General features: G+C 37.1%; 1 protein-coding gene across 1 annotated transcript in view; it reads right to left on the bottom strand.

The window, feature by feature from the left end:
* LOC150086891 (dynein axonemal heavy chain 7-like) overlaps window positions 1–25,484 on the bottom strand; it is a 1,233,418-nt gene that overhangs the window by 794,162 nt on the left and 413,772 nt on the right. Inside the window, exon 24 of the mRNA XM_090372313.1 lies at window positions 21,305–21,622. Coding sequence (XP_090228439.1) covers window positions 21,305–21,622 — 318 coding nt within the window. The remainder of the gene's footprint in view (window positions 1–21,304; window positions 21,623–25,484) is intronic.

Genomic DNA, 25,484 nt, shown 5'->3' with positions numbered 1-25,484 from the left:
CATAGCGACACCAAAAGGCGATGTGATCAGGTGCGTGTGCAAACGCACGTCCCTCTAACTCCTCCATCACGATGTTTGCTGTGACTGAGCTGACCGGGGAACCCATGGCCGTGCCATGTATCTGCTGGTAGACTGAGTCATTAAATATGATCGCACCCCCTGTTAAGCACAGTCTGAGGGTGGTGGAAATGTCATCGGGTGTGAGACCAGTTCTTTCGTTGAGGGTTCTATCATTGTCCAAGAGTTGTTTTGCACAAGAAATGGCAAGTTCCACAGGGATGGAGGTAAAGAGCGATATGACGTCGAACGATGCCATAACTTGATTCTGCGAGATGGATACAGTGCGAATCCTCTTTATGAATTCAACACTGTTGGAAACGGTGTGGGTGGTCTTGCCAACCAGAGGAGAAAGAAGTCTCGAGACAAATTTAGACAGCTCGTAAGTCGGTGATCCACAGCAGGATACAATTGGTCTCAGTGGTGTGTCTTCTTTGTGCACTTTCGGTAGGCCGTAAAACCGTGGGATCTGACATCCGGAAGCACGGAGGTGATTACGGGTTGACTGTGTGATCTTCCCTTGTTTCAGCCAACTGTTGACGAGGATATTCACCTCTGATTCCCATCGTTCTAAAACTCTGTTGGGGTTGATGGTCAGGGGTTTGTATACAGTAGTATCCCGTAAAAGTAGTAGCGCTTTCGCCATGTAATCAGTGTGATCCATTACAACCGTACGGCGGCCTTTGTCTGCCGGTAGAATGACGATGGACGAATCCTGTTTCAATGCCTTGAGGGCAGAGAACTGTGTACGGTTGAGGTTAGAAGAGACGGGGCGAGCATGGTGTAGAACTGCTGCAGTCTTCAAGCGGATTGTGTTGGCTACATCTTCTGGGAGGTGTGATAAGCTGGCTTCCACACCTAAGGCGATGTCGGTGATCGGCGGGTGCTTAGGAAGAACGGCAAACGTCATGCCAAGAGTCAATAAGTTTACTTGGTCCGCAGATAACTGTTTGCTGCTTAGGTTCAATACGAAGTCCGTGGAATTAGTGAGAGGGGTATTACATTGGCTGCGCAATTGACGGGATTCATTAATCAAATTACAAAACTTACGTTTCTGTCGGGTACAATAAAGATCTGATTCTCTGATGGCCTGGTGACATAAAGTGTTGACCACATCGGTGTAAACGGGATCGGGAATCAGAGTCTTAAGGTCGGCTAGTAGGGTTGCCTTGCTCGCTGAAGCACGTTGTATGTCATGATGGAGGCAGCCGATCCATATACGTAGGGTTTTGAGGCCGAAGTTCCGACAGGCACGTCTCATGCGCTCATTAGAAAACGGTTGTTTGTAGCGAAACCCTTTCGGTATAATCTCGTTAGCTTTGCACCTATGCGCAAACCTCAGGTGTTGTCTACTACGGGCTATGAAGATAAAATCTTTCTGTAGTCTCACGACCATGTCGTATGCTGGTTGGCCAAGAATAGTACGAACATAGCTCATATATTTCTGCTTTATCTGTACGCTCTGTGTTTAAGCTACAATAAATTCCTCAGAGCAAACCTGATTTATTTTTTTTTTTTAAATATTACAGTAATGTTTCTTAGCCTGTGAGTGGTGAAGAAAGCTGAGGAGGACCTCAAAAAGTTTTAATATTACTTTAAAGTATTTTTAATATATATTTTAATGATTAAAGTATTTATTAATTTTAAATTTAAATGATTAAAGAATTTATTAATTTTAACATATCTTTTAGTGTTTAATACTTGTACACACATAAGTGTAGGTGAGAAGATATGATGAAATGTATCTGTAGAGATAGATGCATTTGCAGTTTGACAAATACTTCTATCTCTAAATAAGTATTTGTCAGTTGGACATCTGAGCAGAGAAGAGCAGAATCTAAAAGTCCTCTATCAGAGACTAAGTAGATGAGCATAGTGTTTACATTTTCTTATATGGTAGTGAACAGTTTAGTGAAATATATATGAATTAAAATGGACAAAGACTCTTTTAAAGAGAACTTTCAGTGCTGTCTGCATTCTGTAAACTAAATTCAGCCAGTTTACAGTCAGCACCTGCCAGGAGGGGGTGCTGTGTGCGATGTGTTTGCTATTTCATTTACCTAATTGTTATTTTATATTGTACTTTATAAGTAGCCTTATAGTTCCAGTTACGCTGGTTATTTTTATTTTTAATTTAGATAAAAGTTTTGGTAGATTACTACTTAATATACGTAAAATTGTTGTTTCGTTCGAATCTTGCAGCCGTTGTTTTTGTATAGAGTAGTAGGAAATTCGAATTTTTAATTGTGGTAACTAGGTAGCTCTAACATAAAAATATACAGTGTATTATGCATCACCACATTTAGGATTCTAAATTGACAATTAATTAATTAAATTCATCGATCTTATTAATTTAAAATATCATGCCCCAGACTAGAGCAGAAAAGCAACGGGCACAAAGCGGCAGGAGTGCTGTGACTCAGGGGAGAACTGAGGAGGGCAATTCTCCAACGCATCACAGCCTAAAAAAATGTGCAAAGTGAAATGTTTGCCGAAATCTATGGAACAGAACATGATCTAGCCAAGGAGGATGTCTTTGTGTGTGCCAGGTGCAGAGAGTGTCTAGAAATTAGGTGTCAACTCAGCATTCTAATGGGCATCTATGAGAGCTTGAGGTGTAGGATACATGCCATCGAAGAAATTAATTTTAGGTGCCCATCAAGCTCTCAGCTGCTCAACTCAATTCCAGAGCTCACTCCTGGGCTCACACAGCAGCAATCCCCAAGGCAGAATGTGCTGGTCCCAAATGAACTTTATTGTTGGTGACTCTATTGTCAGGGAGATGGGGAATATATTGTGTAAAAAGGATAGATGGAATAGGACCAGGGTATGTCTGCCAGAGGCAAACGTTGATGATGTTGTGAAGCATATATAATCTTTTAAGGGACACAGGGTGATACTGTTGTACACGTTGCCACCAATGACATTAAGAGTAGGAGATCTGCAGATTTACTTAACAAGTAACAATGTTGCAAAAAAAGTCGTGAGTTAGGATTAAATTTGAAAGTGTCTGCAATTCTTCCTAGACACGATAGGAGGGAGTACATGATGAGAACCTTGTCAATCAATTCGTCCGTGGAGGGAACGTGCAAGGCTCAAGGGGTAGAATTTTTTTCAGCCTGATCTGTGCTTGTTAACAGGAGAAACTGCTTCTACAGGGATAGGATACACTTAAATAGAAAGGGTGCAAGAATATTTGCTGATGCTATTGAGGCAGTGTTAGGCGGGTCGGAAAACTGCTAGATTGGGGGGATTCACAGATTAAGGATAAAAAGTAGCCAGGCAGAGGTTAAGGTGATTCTTGCACTACTTCTATTATAATAAGCAGTGGCCTGGACCGAGGGGGTGCTGGAGATTTCAGGGACTGATGGCAGTCATCGTGAATCAGGTGGGTATATGGGATGTGTTAGGGTAATTAAGAATAAGAATAGGAGCATGTATACCAATGCTAAAAGTATAGTAAATAAATTTGATGAATTTGAAGTGTTGGTCAAGACATCAAAGTCAGATATTGTTGGGATAGCAGAGACGTGGTGTCACACTGATATTAGTTATGCAGAATTGGAATTTGTTGTTGTTGTTGTTATTATTTGGTTTTTAGGAGCATTTGCAAATAAGGCCATATTGCTCCAGGGATATGCGGTGGTCATTCCCTGACCTTTCTGCATCCTCCGTATTTAGTGGTCACGGGCTTGAACCCTGGTTGTTGTTGTTTGGTTTTCAGGAGCATTAGCAACTAAAGCCATGTTGCTCCGGGGATATGCAGTGGTCATTCCCTGACCTTTCCGCATCCTCTGTATTTGGTGGTCATGGGCTCGAATCCCGGTCTGATCAAGAAGGTGTTGTTTGTTGCTGTTTGGTTTTTAGGAGCATTAGCAACTAAGGCCATATTGCTCCGGGAATATGCGGTGGTTATTCCCTGATCTTTCCGCTTCCTCCGTATTTGGTGGTGATGGGCTCGAACCCCAGTCTAATCACGAAGTGTGTGCTACGCACTGCTGCTCCTGCTCACCTGGCTACGGAGGTGCCTGAATTGGAATGTGGGGAGTACAATGTGTACAGAAAGGATGGACAGGGAGTAACCCGGAGGAGGTGTTATGCTGTTAATTAAGAAAAACATAAAATCAAAAGAAGTGCATCCAGTTGATATAGATGCACAGTGCACTGTTGAGTCAGTTTGGTGTGACATAAGCACTGCGCAAAGCTAAAATAAGAGTAGGAGTGTGTTATAGGCCTAATGACTCGAATGAGTACAACAAACAATTGTACAGAGAAATAGAGTGGGCTAGTAAATCAAAATGTCTTATAATGGAGGATTTTAACCGCAGATATTGACAGGAACGTGTGGATTGGTCACTCGCACACTAGTAAGACTTTTGTGGATTTATTGGATGATTGTTTTCTGCAGCAAGCAGCATTTTCGACAGGCAACCAGAGAGGGATCTGGTAATCAGCAGTGATCATTCGTGTATTAAGAATATGCAGATAAAGGAACAACTAGGTGGCAGTGATCACAGTGCACTGATGTGTGATTTACTTAAAAATATAAATACCATCAGATGTAAAAGAAAGGGTTTTTGCTTCCGTAAAGGTGACTACAGTGGTCTCAGCCAGTTTTTAAATTTTGTACAATGGGATCAACTGATGATGTTACCAACAGCAAATTCTAAGTGGGAGCATTCAAGGAATTAATCGTGGAAGCTACTACAAGGTTTAGGCCTAAATGGTTGTCAAATGAACTAATGAGACTCGTGGCAGAGAAGAAAAATACATGGGATGCATAAAAATTATCAGGCGACACAGAAGCCTATGGCAGATATAAGCTAGTCTGTAATCACTCACAAAAGAGGTTAGGAAGGCGAAGACATATTTTGAGAAATGTTTGGCAAAGGATGCAAAGAAAAACTGCAAAGATTTTTTTACTTATATAAACTCTAAGAGGAAGGGAATCTGATTGATCCACTTGATATTGATGGTTTGACTGTTGATGATCCTGCTCAGATAGCAAAGAAACTGAATAAGTATTTTGCATCTTATTATTTTTATTATTATTAGCCATATGCTGCAAGGAAGCCTGAGGCTTAAGCTGCACTAGCAAAAAAAAATTTTCCGAGTTACCCTGAGAGAGTGAGAGAAGTAGAAAGGAATCACCAAGAAAGAGAAGAATGATGATATCCAGCTCAGGATCCTGGGTGTGCCACGCCCATACTCATCAGATGTGAGCCCCTGGGGCTGCTGGTGTCCTCCAAGGTTCAGTTTTTTCCCCCACTCTTTTCCTCTTGTATATTAAATACATTCACACATGAGGAGTTATTAAGGTTTAAAAATGCCAGAAGGTTTTCAAATTGTAATAGGATGCGTAAAGATTTTGTAATGACTGAGAACAAAGTGGAGGAGAAATTGTTGAAGTTAAACATATGAAAGGCACCTGGGATCTATCCACTTATATTAAAGGAGTCAGCAAAGGAAGTAAGCAAACCCTTAGCCATAATTATGAGAGCATCCTTGGATTCACGGGAGGTCCCCATTGACTGGAGAAGTGCAAATGTATCCCCAATTCACAAAGGGGGATTGAAGGGTGATACGAGTAATTACAGACCAGTTAGTTTAACTCCTGTTCCAGATAAAATAATGGAGTCACTGGTTAAAGATGCATTGCAGGATTATCTAGACAAGACTGAGCAATAATTCAGACACAGCATGGGTTTGTTAAGAGAAAGTCTTGTCTGACAATTTGATTGGGTATTATGATGTGGTTACAAAGGAACTGGATGCAAAATATAATTTTTATAGCATATACTTGGATTTCAGGAAAGCTTTGACACTGTCGCGCATGGAAGACCATTGTACAAATTGGAGCATAATGGTATTAAGGGTAAGTTGCTACAATGGATAAAAGGATAGTTGGGAGAAGACAGAGTGTAGTAATCAATGGGTGCTGCTCTTGGTGGACTAATGTTATTAGTGGAGTCACACAGGGTTCGATGTTGGGTCCACTGCTGTTTTGTATATTTATCAATGATATTGATGAAGATATATCAAGCTTAGTGTCAAAGTTTGCAGATGATACAAAGGTTGGCAGGGTTGTTAAAGACAGTAATGGCAATTTGATACTGCAACAGCATTTAGAAAATTTGGGCAGATGGGCTGAGAAGTGGCAACTGAAGTTTAACATTGACAAATGCAAAGTACTGCATATGGGTAGAAGTAACCCCAAAGAAATGTACCAACTGTGTGGTACTACACTTAGGGTGGTAGAAAATGAAAACGACCTGGGACCAATTGTGCAGTCAGATATGAAGTTTTCTGAGCAATGCAGACAGACAGGTTTCCAGGGCAGGTAATGGGGTTTTGTCAATGATATACAAGAATTTTTCTATCCGGGAAAAGGAGGTAATTGTCTCTCTGTATAAGGCAATGGTCAGGCCACGCCTTGAGTACTGCGTACAGGTCTGAAGATCTCATTTTAGGAAGGATGTAGATTTGCTTGAGCGTGTACAGAGAAGGTCAACAAGATTGATGAGGAGAATGAAGGGATCTTCTTACCAAGAGAGGCTTAAGTTCTGCAAATTGCAGCGTCTGGAGACTAGGCACCTACGAGGTGATCTGACTGAGGTGTATAAGGTCTTGAATGGGTTGAGAACTGAATTCTTCCACTTGTTCAGATTACGAACCTAAGGGGGCATAAATTCAAATTGAGGAAGGACAGATGTAGAATAGATGTGCAGAAATTTTCCTTTAGCCAGTGTGTGGTTAATCGCTGGAACACACTTTCACCTGTCATTGTGGAAGTTGATAGGTTAAATAAATTTAAGGAGAAACTGGACAAACATTTAGAGGGAATGGTTGTGTGAATTTTTTTTTTTTTTTCTGGCTGATGCTGCATAAGCTCATACACTTGCTTTCTGCTTTCCACATGCCACTCCTACTAGGAGTGGCTCTGAAAAGGTAAATTAATTAAATTTTGAATATGCTGAAAATGCTAACGCACTAAATGTACTGCAAATATTAAAATGATAAATGACTGCAAATAAGGATTAAAAAATCAATGTGAAAATAAATTAAAATCTGAAAATTAGAAATAAGGTAGTATTACAATGACAAACATCTCTCATCAGCTGCCATGACTTTTGAATTCGAGTACCTGCACCACCATTTTTGACACGGTCAGTTCAGTGCAGAGGAAGCAGCTAAATGTGACAGCGGATTAATGTAATGCCATTGTGTAGTATACCCAAATGTTAGTTAAATGTAAGCTGTATTAATTTAAACTCAAAAATTTTTACACCCAAAAATACCCTAATAGCAGGGAGGTGAAGTGGAAATATAAGTAGAAAACAGAAAAAGTTTGTGATAAAAAGGCAATAACTATGTACTAAATCAGGTTCGTCAGAGCTGTAAAACCTATTCCTGCATGGATTGCAAAATCCATGCCTTGTAAGAATCCCTGCCTGTCTAAGTGAATTAGATAATCCATGCCTTGTAAAATCCATGCCTTGTAAGAATCCCTGCCTGTCTAAGTGAATTAGATAATCAGGGATTTCAACTTTTATTTACATCTCAAATAAATGCAAGTAACATTTTCAACCTAAATTAATGTAACTCAACAACCTTGTTGTAGGTAATACTCGTACGACAACAACTATCAAATGCAAAGGTGGGGGAACGTGCAAATGCATAAGCATTTCTATTTCTGGTTTAGCACACTATGGTAATCAACTTCAAAAATGGAAGTGGAAAATTCAAAATATATAATGATGACTTCACTACATAGATGTGAGGTTATTATTGTTATTATTTGGTTTTTAGGAGCATTAGCAACTAAGGCCATATTGCTCTGGAAATATGCGGTGGTCATTCCCTGACCTTTCCGCATCCTCCGTATTTGGTGGCTCATGGGCTCTAACCCCGGTCTAATCAAGAAGCATGTGCTTTGCACTGCTGCTCCTGCCCACCTGGCTATGGAGGCGCCCTAGATGTGAGGTAAATTGGATTCAAAGATATGTTCAAACTTCAAATGGTGGCATAATATTTAAAATAAACAAGCAAATTACTTTATTCAAGCCAGAGGACAGAATACCTAAAATTACCAGCTTGTTTGCCATGTTTAGGATTTCTTTCATCAGAAGGTTGTGATTCAGAAGTTCTGAGGAGTTCATTAATTTTTATTCTCTCAAGGCTTCTTTTGGTCGATGAACAGATTAGAATATGAATCAGTGCCATTCACTAGTGATCGTGTAATTGTATTTTTTTTCCCAATTTGGCAACTCTGAAGAGTGCTCATATGGCTTTTCTCACCCCTTTTAACTTCTTCATTAAAGAGAATTGCAAATGTTTGCCAGTGTTCTACCTATCTAGCTACACATTTAAAAAAATACAGCCAATGTGTACACATATGCTTCAAAATCTTTTTTTACTTCAGTGGCTCATCAGCTGAAACTTTTAGCATTTCCAAATATTCATCATAAAGTTCACAGGAAAGCATGCAACTCCCTTTACAGCACACAGATTTTCAGGCATACCATAACAGCCACATTATGACTAAGTGTCATAAATAGTCTTTAAAAGAAATTCCACATACTTTCAGTTGCTCATAAAATTCCCAGTGTTATACCCTGTAGAATTAACTTCCAATGCTGGAACTGAGAACAAGCTGCTTTCAATTTGATGATTTTTTTTTTTTTTATCATAAAAGATCACCACAATGGGATGTATCTTGGAATCACTTTGATTACTGTCATCCATAGCAATTCAAATTGGCCCATTTTTCAGAGCCATCACTATCACATTTTTCCCTTTCCATGCAATTTCATTAAATGCCTTTTTATTATCATTGTTATTCTTTGGCTTATTATTCGCCTATTTTACCAATGGGAAACATTTCTGAACAACAATCCTGGATGATCACTATCTCAGAGGATGATTATGTTCTATGACATAATCATCCTCTGAAATTACTATATCATAAAACATAATTTTGTCATTATATGCAATAATGTTTGCAAATAAACATTTGCATCACTATGAAATATGATTTCATAGTGATGCAAAAATCTGTTTTTGCATTTTTTTTTGTGGACTGTATGCTGTCTTTATTCTAATTTTTTGCAAATGTCTGATTACACTGAAATTCCTGCTTCAAATTGAGAAACCACATCTACAGTACACAAGGCAAACATATTACCTTATTCAGATTTCACAATACATAGAAAATCTTGTGTATATGAAAATAAACTGCCACTGTACTGCATTTCTTTGGCATCTGGCTGAAATATGTTAATTAGCTTAGCACCACATAAGTATGATGAAATAATCACACAATACAGAGAACAACACTGTTATTCCATGTTTTTATTTTGAAATATAGACCAACTCACTGATGTGTTAATGAAAATTAAAAGAAATTGCAAAATTTTAAAAAAATTCTGATTTTAACAGTTTTATTAGTTTTCTGTAAAAAAAAAAAAAAAAAACAAGGATACAGAAAAACCAAGATTTAAAAAAAAAAAAAAAAAGGAGAAACTTCATCACAAATCAGTCCGATGTTGAGAACAGAGAAGGGGTCAAATCGAGTAAAGCAGATATGCACTCAATGAGGCTTCCAAATTTGGGTTATAAATTTGGATGTATTGTAGTCTTATAAAAGTCATTTCCCAAGCTAAGAAGCAATATGAATATTCTTTTACTTAATTTTAAAAATATTCATTTGTGAATAACTTTATTATAGCTGTAGTTGACAAGGCTTCTAATCATTTGTCAGTGTAAATATTAAAAACCAATTGCTATACACAAAATATTAAAAAAAAAACAAGATAATCAATGCAAAAGTACTATATCTTTATTTAATAGCTAGATTTCACAAGTATCCCACTGACTTTAGATTCATTATCATTGATAGGCACAGTGGCTGCTACACACCTAATAAAAATTTCTTTAAAATGCTACTGATTATATATAATAACTTATGATCCATATGGTTCATTAATAATTATAAGCAGCATCACCAACATGTCTAATCTTCATAGTATGGAAACATGATTTTACAAACCTATTTACTTCAATTCCTCTAGATTTTACCTTACCAAAGTAATTTAAGTTAAACTGTTTTAAGTCAAACCTTACCAAACTGCTTTAGAGAGGCATAAAGCAAAAATTAATGTCACTAATACTGTTCAAAGTTGGATAATGTTTCTAAGAATTTTATGTTTTATTGTTTTCAGGTGCTGAAAAAAACAAAAATGTACGACCCACAGTTATGAACAGGATTGATTCAGTACCTGAATTTAATAGCTGTATTGAATACATGGAATAGTTATACTGATCTATGTATGTTTAATAATTATATTTTTAACAGCCTATACATTGTACAAGAGTGCTATAATTTCATTTCAGTGTGTGTGTGTGTGTGTGTGTGTGTGTGTGTGTGTGTGTGTGTGTGTGTGTGTGTGTGAACTTATTCCGACATTACTACGAAGGCTATTATTTGTCAAATGACATTTATCTAAGATCGTGTTTAGATATATTGCTGATCTGTTCATTTTCAACACAACACTCAAAACTAGCATTCTGTGGGTGTTTATAAGAGTTTGAATAATAGGATGGATGCACTCAAAGTAATTAAAATGGGGAACCCATCAAGCTCTCAGCTACCCAACTCAACAAGAGAGCTCTCAGTTGTGCATCACACAACACAGCAGCAATCCCCAAGGCAGAAAACTCTGCCCCAAAGGAGGTAGCAACCAAAGGAGGTAGCAAATCCCTGACTCTATTGTCAGGGATTTGGGAAATATGTTGCAAAAAAAGGATAGGTGAAATAGCACCAGGGTATGTCAGCCAGGGACAAAGGTAGATGACATTGTAGAGAAGATATTATCTTTTAAGGGCATGAAAAGTGATATTGTTATACACTAATGATATTAAATGTAGGAGATCTAAGGATTTAATTAACAAGTACAGGGTAACAGTTGAAAAAGTCATGAGTTAGGATTAAATTTTATAGTGTCTTCAATCCTGCCAGGAGAGCATACAAGCTGAGAACCTCGTCAATCAATTCGCCCTTGGAGAGACTGTCCAAAGCTCACGGGGTTGAATTTTTCTCAGTGTGGTCTGTGCTTGTTAGCAGGAGAGACTGCTTTTATAGAATGGGATACATTTAAATAGAAGGGGTAAAAAAAATTCACTGATGCTATCGAGAAAGTGCTACATCTCAAAAAACTGATAGCTTGAAGGGATACACAGAAAAATAATATACTAAAGCAGGAGGCAAAGGTGATTCTTGTGCTGCTTCTACTGCAACATGCAGCAGCCTGGAAAGCATGGTGTCAGGGATTTCAAGCCCTGCTGTGGGTCATCATGAAATAAGCAAATACCTGGGCCGTGTTAGGATAACTAAGGTTAAGAACAGGTGCATGTATACTTCCATGTACACTAATGCTAACAGCACAGTAAATAATTCTGATGAATCTTGCATATTAAATCAAAGGTAGTGCATCCAGTTGACATGGTTGGCCAGTGCAATGTTGAGTCAGTTTGGAGTTGAAATAAGCACTGGAAAAATAAAAATAAGAGGAGTATGTTATAGTCCTAATGATGGCGGTGGTGAGTATAATAAACAGCTGTACAAAGAGGACCAGTACATCAGAATGTCTCATAACAGAGGATTTCAACTTTCTGATATTGATCGGAACTTGTTGTTGTTGTTGTTTGGTTTTTAGGAGCATTAGCAACTAAGGCCATATTGCTCCGGGATATGCGGTCGTCATTCCCTGACCTTTCCGCATCCTCCGTATTTGGTGGTGACGGGCTCGAACCCCGGTCTAATCAAGAAGCGTGTGCTACGCACTGCTGCTCCTTCCCACCTGGCTACGGAGGCGCCCATCGGAACTTGTGGGTTGGCCATTCACTCTCAAGACTTTTGTAGATTTATTGCATGACTGTTTTCTACAGCAATGTGTTAGAGAAGAAACAAGAGGAAGCAGCATTCTTGATCTGATTATCAGCAGTGATTCTTCATACATTAAGAAACTACAATTAAGAGACCCTCTGGGTGGCAGTGATCACAGTGTACTGATGTGGGATTTACTTAAAGATATAATTACCATCTCTGTCATCTCCCACTCAATCATCCCTTTATCCAGTGTAGCAACTTGCCCTTAATACCATACCACTCCAATTTGTACAGCAGTCTTCCATATGCAACTGTATCAAAAGCTTTCCTGAAATCCAAGTATGATATCAAAATTATTTTTACATCCATCCTTTGTGACCATATCATAGAATCCAATCAAACTGGTCAGAGAAGACCTCCCCTTAACAAATCCATGCTGTGTCTGAACTATTACTGCAGTCTTGTCTAGATGATCCTGCAATGCTTCTTTAACCAGTGACTCCATTATTTTCCCCTGCAACAGAAGTTAAACTAACAGGTCTATTATTATTTGTATTTGTATTATTTGAAATTATTTATTATTAGTATTATTTGTATTATTTGAAACCCCTTTAAGAATTGGGAATACATTTGCACATTTCCAGTCCATGGGACCTCCACAATCTGTCAATACACCAGTAAAATGCAGAATACTTTTGCAGAATGCCAGGGAGTGCCTGTACTTTCTTAATGTTGAAACTATTTTTAAAATTATTTCTAATAATGCCCATAACAAAAGCAAGCGAAGAACATTCAGTTTTGGTATTAAAAGGATTAAGAATTATTTAAGGAATAATTTAACACAAAATAAAATGTCCAATTTATCTTTATTTATTAAAACAGAATCAACAAACTTGATAAATTATGATGATTTAAATGATGTATTTGCAACTGACAAAGACCAGAAAAATAAAGATTTTAGTTCTATTTACAATATTGGTGAGCAATAATACCTTATTTGTGATTATTATTTAATATTTTTTACATGTGATCTCTAATTATATTACTTATTGTTATATTACACTTAGGGCTTACAATACAGAGATTCCGGGATCCTGAATACCTGGATCCCAGTCATTTTTTTTTTTCGTTATTCAAATCCCAGTATTGATACAAAAATACCAGTTTTTCGGTACTAATTTAAAAAATAATTATCCATGATTTATTCACATAAAGGTTAAAAAATCAACAACAATAAATCATTAATTAATATTTTGCTGAATTTTTAAATGAGGGATTGTTATACGCAGTACAAATGCAATGCAAACCTAAAAACGTCATGAAACTGTAAGACAAAAAATTCTTACAAATATATTTCTCTTAGTAAGTAGAGTGTATGTGTGTGGAAGTAAAGCACTTAAGGAATAACGAAAACATCATTACGGAAATATATTCATTAGTGGCAGTAGGCCCGGTAGTACAATTAAGGAATATGGTGAACAATAGTATGGAAGGTGCGGAAGGGTCAAAATTAAAAGCTTCTGAACAATAGTTTAATCCCTCTATTACACTGCTACTTGAGGATGCGACACTTAGTGCATTTTGGGAAAGGGTTGTCAGTATGGAGAAGTTCACAGGTATTGTGAACAGGTGATCTTGAGATAAAAGATGAACGTGTTTCGTTGTGTGGAAAAAATATTCTGTTTTTCTCACCAAAGGAAGAAGAGTAAGTTTAAAGAATAACACTGTAATTGAGTCAGGTTTAAATTAGATAGGGGAGGTATGTAAATGCCTGCAAACCCTTCTAGGCTTTGCACATAAGCTTCCATATAAAAAAAGTAGAACAAGGGGCAATTGTATCTTGCAATCAATTCAATAAATAAATAAATAAATGAGAAGGAAATATATAAGGTGCTCACACCAAAAGAGGGATTTGTGGTTGTTGTTCAGAAGGGTTGCAGACTTCCAGTGGTAGTTCTGGGTTCAGTTCGGGTCAAGTTCTGGGAGTGTCCAGCTATATAGTGAAGGGTTTCACCAGGCATGTTGCCGTGCTAGAAGTTTATCCGGAAGTTGAATAACAAGCCAGTCAGATAGTGCCCTGGCTTCTACTACTGCTGTGGTAATTTCCTTCAGTATTAACAAAGAACTGTTCTCGAAATAAGACAGTACTGGAAAAGCTATAAGCTATATAGCAGAGATGCAGAGTTAAACTGAGAAGAGAAAGAGAGAGAGACATCGCTGCACTCCGTGGAAGGAACCCGGCACAAAGGAATCCCACCATGAAAGAGAAGGAAGTTAAGTCCTCTGAACTGTGTTGTACTGGAAACAGTACTTAGATAAATTGGGAGATTATTTTAGAGTAAGGTTGAAGTTGAAGAAACACGAGAAATAAGGAAATGTTTAGTTTTGAGTTGGTTTATTGTTTGAAGTTGTAAAGAAAATTGATAATGCTAAATTAAGAGATTACATGGAATTGTTAGCATTAAGTTAGAGACTTATGGATTGCTGTTGTGAAGATAACTGATATTGCTGATTAAGAGAAATATGAGGAAGTGATTAAGATTGAATTAGTTTAGTGTTTGAAGCTGTAGAGAGAGTTGAGATTGTTAATTGAGAGAAATTTTATGGAAATGATAGCATGTATTAACAGATTAAATGAGAAAAATGAATAGATTAGATATAAATGAAATCAGTTATGTATTGTAAGTAGATTTGTATGATAAATGACTTTTGTTTTATATTTGTGTCATTGCTCTTGAGTAACTGACAGCTCACATAAAATATATATATATATGATATATACCGTATTTCCCCATGTATAAGATGCACCTTTTTTTCGTAAAATTTGGGGTATAAAAACTGGGTGCATCTTATACAGTGGTTGTAGATTTTTTTTTACTTGCATTTCCCGCTTTTTCGCATTTGTTGTCTTTGCGCTCATTGTTTCGCACTTGTTACCAGTATATTAGGTTAGATTTTGCCACGTTCTGCCCAGAAATAGCTCAGGAAAGATTTTTGTACAGTGCTGAATTCAACTTAAAAGTGATCCAGTTTGCAAAAGTGAATGGAAATCGTGCTGCTAAACGCAAGTTTGTCCTCCTCCAACTGAGAAAACAATCCAAGACTAGCTACGGGAAGAAGAAATCCTACTGAAAATGCCATGGCAGAAGAAGGCCATTAGAGGCAAGTCAGCAAAATGGCCTGATTTAGAGAGGGAATTGAAGTTATGGATTGAGGAGCAAAGGGCAATTGGAATTCCTGTGTCCACAAAGATGGTTCAGCATGAGGCAAGAAGAATTGCTGATGAAAAAGAAGTTACTGATTTCAAAGGAGGACAAAATTGATGCTTCAGGTTCATGAAACGGAATGGACTAAGCATGCGTACATGCACCAGACTTGCCCAAAACATGCCTGAAAGCTATGAGCAGAAGGTCCTTGAATTTCATCGTTTTGTCATTCAATGTCGGAAGACACATAAGTTTGAGTTGGGACAGATTGCAAATATGGACAAAGTCCCCCTTCAATTTGATGTCCCAAGTAACAGAATTGTTGATAAGAAGGGGATGAAAACTGTAACTGTGAAGACAAGTGGACTGAAAAGAGCCATTATACAGTTGTTCTAGCTTGTTGTGCCGACAGAACCAAGCTGCCTTCTATGCTGATTTTCAAATGCAAAACAATGCCAAATGAACGTGGAAAATCACTCCTCGAGGAGTGATTGTCCATGTTCATGACAAGGGTTGGATGGATCTGAATGGGACGAAGATCTGTTTTGAGAAAGTTTGGAGGAGGAGACCAGGTGGGCTCTTATGCAAACCTGCCCTATTGGCGCTTGATCAGTTCAGGGCAAACATAACAAAAAATACAAAGAAGATTGCTGCAGAGCAAAAAACAAAACTTGCCGTCATATGGATACCGGTATTACTTGAGGCTTGACATCCCAGCTCCAACCACTTGATGTTAGCATTAACAAACCCTTCAAAGCTGCCATGAGAGACGAATGGAACCAATGGATGAAGTCTTCTGATAAGAAGTTGAGGAGTGATTGTCCACGTTCATGACAAGGGTTAGATGGATCAGGATGGGATGAAGATCTGGTTTGAGAAAGTTTGGAGCAGGAGACCAGGTGGGCTCTTACGCAAACCTGCCCTACTGGTGCTTGATCAGTTCAGGGCACACATAAAAAATACAAAGAAGATTGCTGCAGAGCAAAAAACAAAACTTGTCGTCATACCTGGAGGCGTGACATCCCAGCTCCAACCACTTGATGTCAGCATTAACAAACCCTTCAAAGCTGCCATGAGAGACGAATGGAACCAATGGATGAAGTCTTCTGGGGACAATTTGACACCAGCAAGAAGAGTGAAGAAACCAACTACAGGAGAAATTTGTACCTGGTGAAAAGATCCTGGGATAATATCAAGATTGAGATCATTGTCAAGTCATTTAAGAAGTGTGGCATTTCAAATGCCATAGATGGAACTGAGGATGGGGCAATATATGAAGACAGTGATTCATCATTAGACACAGATGAGGACAAGCTAATGGATGGGAGTTTTGACAGTGATGAGTTGTATGATGAATAAAACTTGAGTTCAATAACTTTATGTAATACATTTTGTTCCAAATTTCGGGTCCCAAAATTAAGGTGTGTCTTATACACGGAGCGTCTTATACATGGGGAAATACGGTAATATATATCTATTTGTGTGTGTGGGGGGGGGGGGGGAAATATCCCTCAGCTCCTGGAAATTCTCATTTTTAACGCAGTCAAAAAGTTTGTGGGACTTGAGGGGAGATGCTGTATGAAAATCATAACAATGGCCACTGATGGCAATACTAAGGTATAGGGAAAAAAAATTAATAACCCCCCCCACAACTTAGATTTGGTTTCTTCACCAAGCTTAACCGTCAGTCCCTTTCTTTCGTTAATACAGATATAGTGACATAAAAAGTCAAAAAGGAAATATTTTTATTTTTAATAAATAGGAAATAGGAAATAAGATTTTTTGAAGATGAGGGAAAAAGGGGAGAGTTAAACTGCAACTCGTTTACAGCTATCTCAGTACAAAGCACCAACCAGTAGAGAATCCAAAAGGATGTTTTCTGCCACTAATTAAATATGTACCAAAATTAGATCTAGTTTAAACGATAACACTATATGCTTATGTTTCTTTAGGGGTCACTTTATTCAGACAGGTAGTATGGATGCGTAAACATAACTAAACTTTGCAGTATATATTTTTTTGTTATTAGAATAACTATATTTTTAATAATTTTTGCTAGAATATTTATCATTTTTATAAAAGTTTGATTTAAAATGTGAATTCAAATAATTATTTTTTTTTTCCCTTACTTTATTGCCCCTAATTATCATCAAAATTTATTGCAAAAAATGTTTTTTGGAATACCGGTATCCCCGTTTTCATAAATTAAAAAATTCTAAAATACCTGTATTAAGATTTTGACCGGTATTGTGAGCACATTTTGAAGGAAATAAAGTATATCGCATCACAAATTAAATAGGCTACTCCTGATCTAGAAGATTCCACTAGAAAAGTTGTAGCCTCGAGGCCAAAAGCTCTGCCTTATTCTTCGGCAGTTCTAGATCCCCGATGAAGTCATTAAGTTCACTTTCATGTTCAGAAGGATAAATATTTGGACAAAATGGTGGATCCCTTGATATAGACGGCTGCTGTACTTCTTTGTGTATATCGAATTGATTTTAATCAGTGTGGTTCAGGTTCAGTGTGGTATCAGTGTTTTAAATGAATGCATACCAGAGAAACAGTCTACAAACAAATTATAATAAAATCTATAAACAATTTGTGCTTGACAGCCAATTAAAAAGATTGCAAATAAAAAATATCCCAAAAATTTTATTAATGAAAAGGTAACATCATGAGAGATGAGAAAAAAGCTTTCTTAGCTTGGGACATAGCTTGGTCTTAGGTTCTTGGGTTCCTAGAGCATTATTTCTCAAACGCTTCTTTACTTGATTAAAACAGCAGTATACATGTTGGCATCCTGCTTGGATGGCGACATGTATACAGCAATATCCCACATAGCACTGATAATTGGTAACAAAACTGTTCCGTGTTATGTGAAACCAGGCTGGCTAAGGTTTAATTATAATGGGTTTTAATTGAATGCATACCAGAGAAACAGTCTATAAACAAATTATAATAAATCTATAAACAATTTGCACTTGATAGCCAATTAAAAGGATTTGAAATAAAAAATATCGCAAAAATTTTATTAATAGAAAAGGTAACATCATGAGAGATGAGAAAAAAGCTTTATTGTTTATTTAGGTATTTCAATAATGAAGTCTGGTGAAGTCAACTCTTCTTTTTCTCGGAGTACAAGTCTTTTTAGCATTGAATCCCATCTTGTAAAATTTGCCGTATCTTGATGCTACGTTTAAAATTCGGATCTACATTTATAATCACTTTGCAGGCCATGTCAGCACCCCCCCCCCCCCGAAAAACTTTCTCCGATTCTTCTTTTGAAAATTCTTTTGGTGCCACTTCAGAATTGTTTTACTCCTCTTCATATGCATTTTTCTCGTCAATTTCAAGAAGAGCTGCATCATCTAAGTCATTTGCATGTAAGTCAATGCAGTCATGTTCATTGGCAGTGTCCAAAGTTTTGAATCCCAAAAACCAGTGAAATCATTTCCCAAATGGGGCAAAACATGCTGCCAAGCAGAACGCATGTTGTTGGCAGTGATTTCTAGCTAAGATGCAAATATATTTTTGATGGTATTTAAAGGTGTAAAAAATAAATTGTGAAATGAAAAATTTGAAAAGCTATCACAATGTCTCGTCAGGATGGAATTAAGAATATTGAACACTGTTGCATGTTCCTGCTGACTGCCTGAGGGTAGCTATTGCCACATGTTCATGTGAGACAATAGAGTTGGCACAGCAGCACGTATGTATGCATACCTAGGCTATTGAATGAGTTTTAATATGTACAGTAAATTTTTGACTTAACTCTGAGGCGACTTAAGTCGCCTCACAACATGTTTTTAAGCATGGTCCTATATATCTACTTAACGATTTAATGGCTCATTCATTTAATATCATTAATCCCCCACATAAATAATGATTTTCTCTCTTTACCCACCTTAAAATATAATAAACTGTTAGTAACATCATCAGTTATTGCTCCTGGCAAATATACTCTGGTTCTAGTCCACCTATCCTTATTACAAAAAAAAAAAAAAAATCTACCTGTTCCCTTAACAATACAGTCTTCCAATAAAACTAAATCTTCTTGAACCATAGGCAGTATGCACTTCACTTCTGTTCTTGGGTATGATTCGGAGCATGTAGGGGGGGGGGTAACACCTACTAGGTCGCTAGATACTTGCTTCCCTTACAAGTTCCCAGATTTACTTGTCTCTAGGGCAAGAACTCATTTCTTCAGTGATTCAAATTCATTTGATAACACACCAAGATAATTTGAGGTTAGTACACTTCTTAAATTGGGAACAAAGAAAAGAATCATCAGTTGAGCTTTGCTTGTCTATTAGACTAATCTTAGAATGCATGCCACAGCTATAAAATCTATGAACTCATGATCTATACTGGAAATACCTGTGGCCATTTCTGTCTGAGTCATGATATCCTTGGACAAAGTAATGAAAGTAGATCTCACAGCCACTATTATTTAGGCAAGATTTGAACTTAGAAATTATTACAAAACTGAAATTAACAAAATATTAGAGAGTTTAAATTCACTAAATATTACAGAATTTAACAAAATATTACAGAATTTAAATTAACAAAATATTACAGCAATTAAACTGTTAGCACAACTTTATCTATTACTGAAGTTAAAAATTACTGAAGTAGCATTAGAAAGGGTAAGAATAGAATTAAATTTAAAACAACGTGCAGAAATTAATTTTACAAAATTAATGAAATCAAATTTAAAAAAATTACAGAAATTAAATTTACCAGGTATTTAAACAAATTAAAGAAAACAAACATTTATTCACTATACGAGTTAGTAAGATTATAAGTAAGATAAAGTTATTACAGTGTTTTCATTTTGTATGTGTGTGGGCACATGCATACATGCACACAATTTATAAGAATGGAGAATTGAAAGTTGAAGAAAACTGCAGTGAAAAAAATAATATGCTAAGGGGATGCTGTTTCTATTTACACACATATTCACACACTATGAACTAGTGGTTTTTACTTCAATAATATCAATTGAACAATGTAACATAAGTTTGTCAAAAAAACTTTATTAAACACAGTTTTTGTTAATAAATTCTATGAGGGATAGCTGTAATCTCTTAAACTACATTTTATTTTAAAAAAATGTTACATTCTATTATTAAGCATCGTTTTAAAATATACTTTATTTTCAAAATTTTGCATTCTTTTTTCAAAATTTACATTCTATTGTTTATGCTTTCCTTTGTTTTTAAATGGTTCTAAATCAGTATTCTGTACTCATTCGAGTGAATGAATCCAAAATATTGATGCTGACTATTTAAGAGGGTAGAAGGTCAGCATCAATTAATTCTATACAATCTGGTAGGATACAAAGCAACCTGATAGGTGGAGGCAGGATGGCAGAGAGCACATTTCTGGGGGGGGGGGATTGCTCTAAATTGAGCAGGTGGAAAACTCCAGGCACTAAGATCCCAGAATGACGAGTTCAATTAACATCTTTATTATAATTACAAGTCACCTTTCACTAATGAGAGAGGGCAGCCTTGGGTTCCCCAAGGCCACTGCAGTGGTGTGAAATTGGGGAAGTATCCTGAGTTTGTGGGTTGCCTATTTGGGGAGCCAGTACTCAACTGAACAGAGTAGTGGAGAGTACACAATGGTCTTTCAATATTTTGCTGTTGAGATCTTAGCTGTGATGTAACATAGATATTGTTTTCACTTTCCACTTAAAGATTACCCAACGAATGACAAGTTTGCCACCATGATGGTTGAATCTCAGCTTTTTGTCAAAAACAACCCCCTAAGTCACTTAAATATAGCAATTGTTTTTGACAAAAAACTGAGATCTAAGTGATTTAGGGGTTGCAATATTGGCCACTGAAATCTAATGAGAGGCTAATTTTGTAAGTGTGGCAACATCCTGATTTTGCTAATTTTGTAATTATTTATTTCATATTTTTTTACTTATCTTCTATCTTCCTTCTATCACTCTCTCTATCTCTCTCAGGTGAAGCTTATCAACAGTGACACCCTCTTTCTTTCTTTTTTTTTTGAACATACAGGCCCCAGACAAAAGGATTTGTATGTTCCAAATGAAATAAAACCCCCACTACCAGATAAAATTTCTGTATATACCACTCCTGCTATATATACTTAAAAATATTTATACATGTTAAACTATTACCTCAAAAGAGTAATCATAAACTAATCCTTCATTTGGGATTGGAACATCAACTTTGCCTAATTCAGGAGGGATTGGATACTCTTCATTTGATCCCTCTAACAGCTGCCTAAAGTAATCACTAAATTTTTCTCTACTATTTTCATCACAAGTACCACCAAATGACCATATGGCTGAAAAAATATAGGCTCCAACAATCCAACCCAAGATAAACTTCTTATCAACAGTGACACCCTCTTCAGGACAAGCATCAGCCATAATAATACTGATCATATAGAGAAATGAATGAGCTAAGTGACTATCACTTGTGACTACTAACTCCTGTAATGGAAAGAAAGAAAGAAAGAAAGATATTTAGTGCAATAATGATGCTATTTAGTTCTTATTTTTTTCAATGAAACAAGATTGTTATTTTAGTATATCTAAAGATAAACAAGAAATATATATAACTACATAGAAATTAAGCCTGCCCAATACAAATGTTGTTGTTTGAGAATTTTTAGTACCTCACAAAAAAAAAAGAGCATGCCAGCTCATCTGGTATTTCAGGTCATATGGTTTTTAATCATGTTTTATGCTTGTATAAGTGTATGGACCTATTTAACTTAACAATATGCACTTAATGCCAATGTTTGGTGGCTCCTCTCATGGTTAGCCAAAGATATAATAACAGTGTTTGTTAAGTTCAGTAGGTCCATACACTTATACAAGCATAAAACTTTTGTTTGCTATTACTTTTGTTTCTCAACAATAATAACATATCAAGTTCAACAAAAGTATTCAGTCATATTACCTGGAGAAACTGTCCATTTTCATATCTGAAGAAAGTTTTAGTATTTATTTTTCATTCAAAATGTTCTTTGCCATATAATGTCTTACCTTCTCAAACCATCCTTAGATTTTTTTATCAGTACTTTGCACAGTTGTGAAAAATGCCTAACATGCTTACAACAGTATAACATATAGGTTATATTGCATGTCTGCCACAGGAAAAAGTTGATTACATTGTACAGTAGATATCATATCAGCTTTTAAGTGAACAAAAGGTTACTTGCGTTGTATATGTTGGAACTAATAACATTAAGAGAAAGAGATCTGCAGATTTAATCAACAAGTATAGGTAAATGTTGAAAAAACATTGTGGGTTAGGGTTGAATGTGAAAGTGTCTGCAATTCTGCCCAGACAGGGTAGGAGGGAGTATATGATGAGAGCCTCGTTGATCAATTCGGCCCTGGAAAGATTGTGCAAGGCTCAAGGGGTAGGATTTTTCTCAACCTGTCTGTGCTTGTTAACAGGAGAGACTCCTTCTACAGGGATGAGATACACTTAAAAAGAAAGGGTGCAAGAATATTTGCTGATGCTATCGAGGCAGAGTTAGGTAAGTTGGAAAACTGCTAGCTTGGGGGGGGGTGGATACAAAAACTAATAGATTAACAGTAGCCAGTGGCAGAGGTGAAAGTGATTCTTGCACTGCTTCGATTGAAATTCAATTGAGCAGCAGCCTGGAAAGCAGAGCAATGGGGATTTCCAGGAAGGCTGGAAGTCATAGTGGAACAAATAAATACATGGGCTGTGTTAGGGTAACTAAGAGTAGAAACAGGTGCATGTATACTTGCATACATACCAATACTAGGAGTATAGTTAATAAATTTAATGAGCTTGAAGTGCTAGTCAAGACATCAAAGGCAGATATTGTTGGAATATCAGAGACGTGGTGTCACACAAATATAAGCAGTGCCGAATTGCAATTTGGAGAGTACAATGTGTACAGAAAGGATAGACAGGACAGGAAGAGAGGAAAAGTTATGCTGTTAGTTAAGAAGCATATAAAACCTAAGAAAGTGCATTCAGTTGATGTTGGTGGACAATGCAGTGTTCAGTCTGTTTGGTGTGACATAAGCACTGGGAAAAGAAAAATGAGAATAGATGTGTGTTATAGGCCTAATGAATATGATGAGTATAATGAGCAATTGTGCAGAGAAATAGGGTGGGCTAGTAAATCAGAATGTCTTATAATGGGGGATTTTAACTTTCCACCTATCGACTGGAACTTGTGAGTTGGTCACTTGCACACTAGCAAGACTTTTCTGGATTAATTGGATTACTTGGATCATGAGCCTTAAATTTATTTAGGCTATCAACTTCCACAACAAAGGATGGAAGTCTGTTCCACAAAAGAACTACCCGCTGGCTAAAGGCAAATCTCTGCACATCTATCCTACATCTGTCTTTCCTCAATTTGAATTTATGCCCTCTCAGGTGATTATTCTGAGCAAGAGGCAGAATCCCATCAGCATTGAGCATGGTCAAACCATTCAAGGCTTTATACACCTCCATCAGATCACATTGCCGGTGCCTAGTCTCCAGACACTGTAATTTGCAAAACTTAAGCCTTTCTTCATAAGAGCAACCCTTTGTTCCCTTCACTAACCTTGTTGCCCTTCTCTTTACTCTTTCCAGCAGCTCTACATCCTTCTTGAAATGAGGTCTCCAGACCTGTATACAGTACTCAAGATGTGGCCTGACCATTGCCTTATACAAGGGAATAATTATCTCCTCATCCCTGCTAGAAAAATTCCTGTATATCATTGATAAGAAACAATGAGCTACTCTTGCAGCCCGTCTGCTCAGAGAAATTCATATCTGCCTGACCAATTACCCCCAGTTCCTTTTCATTCTCTACCACTGTGAGTGTAGTACCACAGAGTTGATATGTTGCACTGGGGTTGCTGTTTCCCATATGTAGTACTTTACATTTGTCAATGTTAAACTTCATTTGCCACCTCTCAGCCCACCTGCTCAACCTTTCCGGATCCTGTTGCAGCAGCATAGCGTCAGTAGTGTCCTTAACAACCCTGCCAACTTTCGTATCATCTGCAAACTTGGCCATTAAGCTTGATATACCATCATCAATATTATTTATAAATACAGAAAACAATAATGGACCCAACACTGAACCCTGAGGGACTCCACTAATAACATTAGTCCATGATGAGAAGTGTTCATTGATTACCACTCACTGTCTTCTTCCCCTCAACCACCCCTTTATCCATAGAAGCAATTTGCCTCCAATGCCACACTGCTCCAATTTGTGCAGCAGTCTTCCATGTGAAACAGTACCAAAAGCCCTTCTAAGATCCAAGTATATAATATCAAAGTTGTTCCCTGCATCCAGTTCTTTTGTGACTGCATCATAGTATCCAATCAAATTGGTCAGGTAAGACTTCCCCTTAACAAAACCATGCTCTGTCCAAACTATAACTGAAGTATTGTGTAGATGATCCTGCAGTGCTCCTTTAACCAGGGCCTCCATAAATTTTCCCGGAACAGAAGTTAAACTCAGGTCTGTAATTACTTGTGTCAGCCTTTGATCCTCCTTTGTGAATTGGGATCACATTTGCACATCTCCCGTCTATGGGTACCTTCCCTGAAAGGAAGCTCTCATAATTATGGCTAAGGGTTTGCTTACTTCCTTTGTTGCCTCCTTTAATACAACTGGATAGATCCCATCCACCCCAAGTGCCTTTCTTGTGTTTATCTTCAACAATTTCTCCTCCACTTTACTCTCAGTTATTACAAGATTATCTAGCTTACTCTGGCTTACTAACTCTTACTAATACACCTCTGGCATTCCCTTTGCTGAATAACTCCTCATGTGTGAATGTTGATGCAAAATATTCATTTAGTTGTTAGATACCTGAGCAGAATCATCAACAGTTGAATCATCAATATTAGGTGGACCAATCTGATTCATCCCCTTCCTTCTAGAGTTTACATAAGTAAAGAACTCTTTGCTGTTTTTCTTTGCATCCCTTGTTAAAGATTTCTCATCACCTGCCTTCGCCTGCCTAACCTCCTTTGTAACTTGGTTACAGATCAACTTATATCTATCATAGGCTTCTGTGTCACGGGTTAATTTATATGTATTCCATGCATTTTTCTTCTCTGCCATAGGTCTCATTAGTTCATCTGACATCCATTTAGGTCTAAACCTTGAACAATATTTCTGAGTTGGTATGTAAAGCCTAGTAGTTTCCAAGGTAAGTTCTTTGAATGCTTCCCATTTTGAATTTGCTGTTGGTAACATCATCAGTTGGTCCCACTGTATAGAATTTAAATACTGTCTCAGACCATCATAGTCGGCTTTACGAAAGCAATAACCCTGCCCTTTACCTCTGATGG

The sequence above is a fragment of the Mastigoproctus giganteus genome, chromosome 4 (genome assembly GCF_048544385.1).
Source record: "Mastigoproctus giganteus isolate SK-2022 chromosome 4, ASM4854438v1, whole genome shotgun sequence".
Taxonomy (NCBI): domain Eukaryota; kingdom Metazoa; phylum Arthropoda; class Arachnida; order Uropygi; family Thelyphonidae; genus Mastigoproctus; species Mastigoproctus giganteus.
Note: the sequence above shows the minus strand (reverse complement) of the source record. Positions and strands in the feature narration are given on the sequence as shown.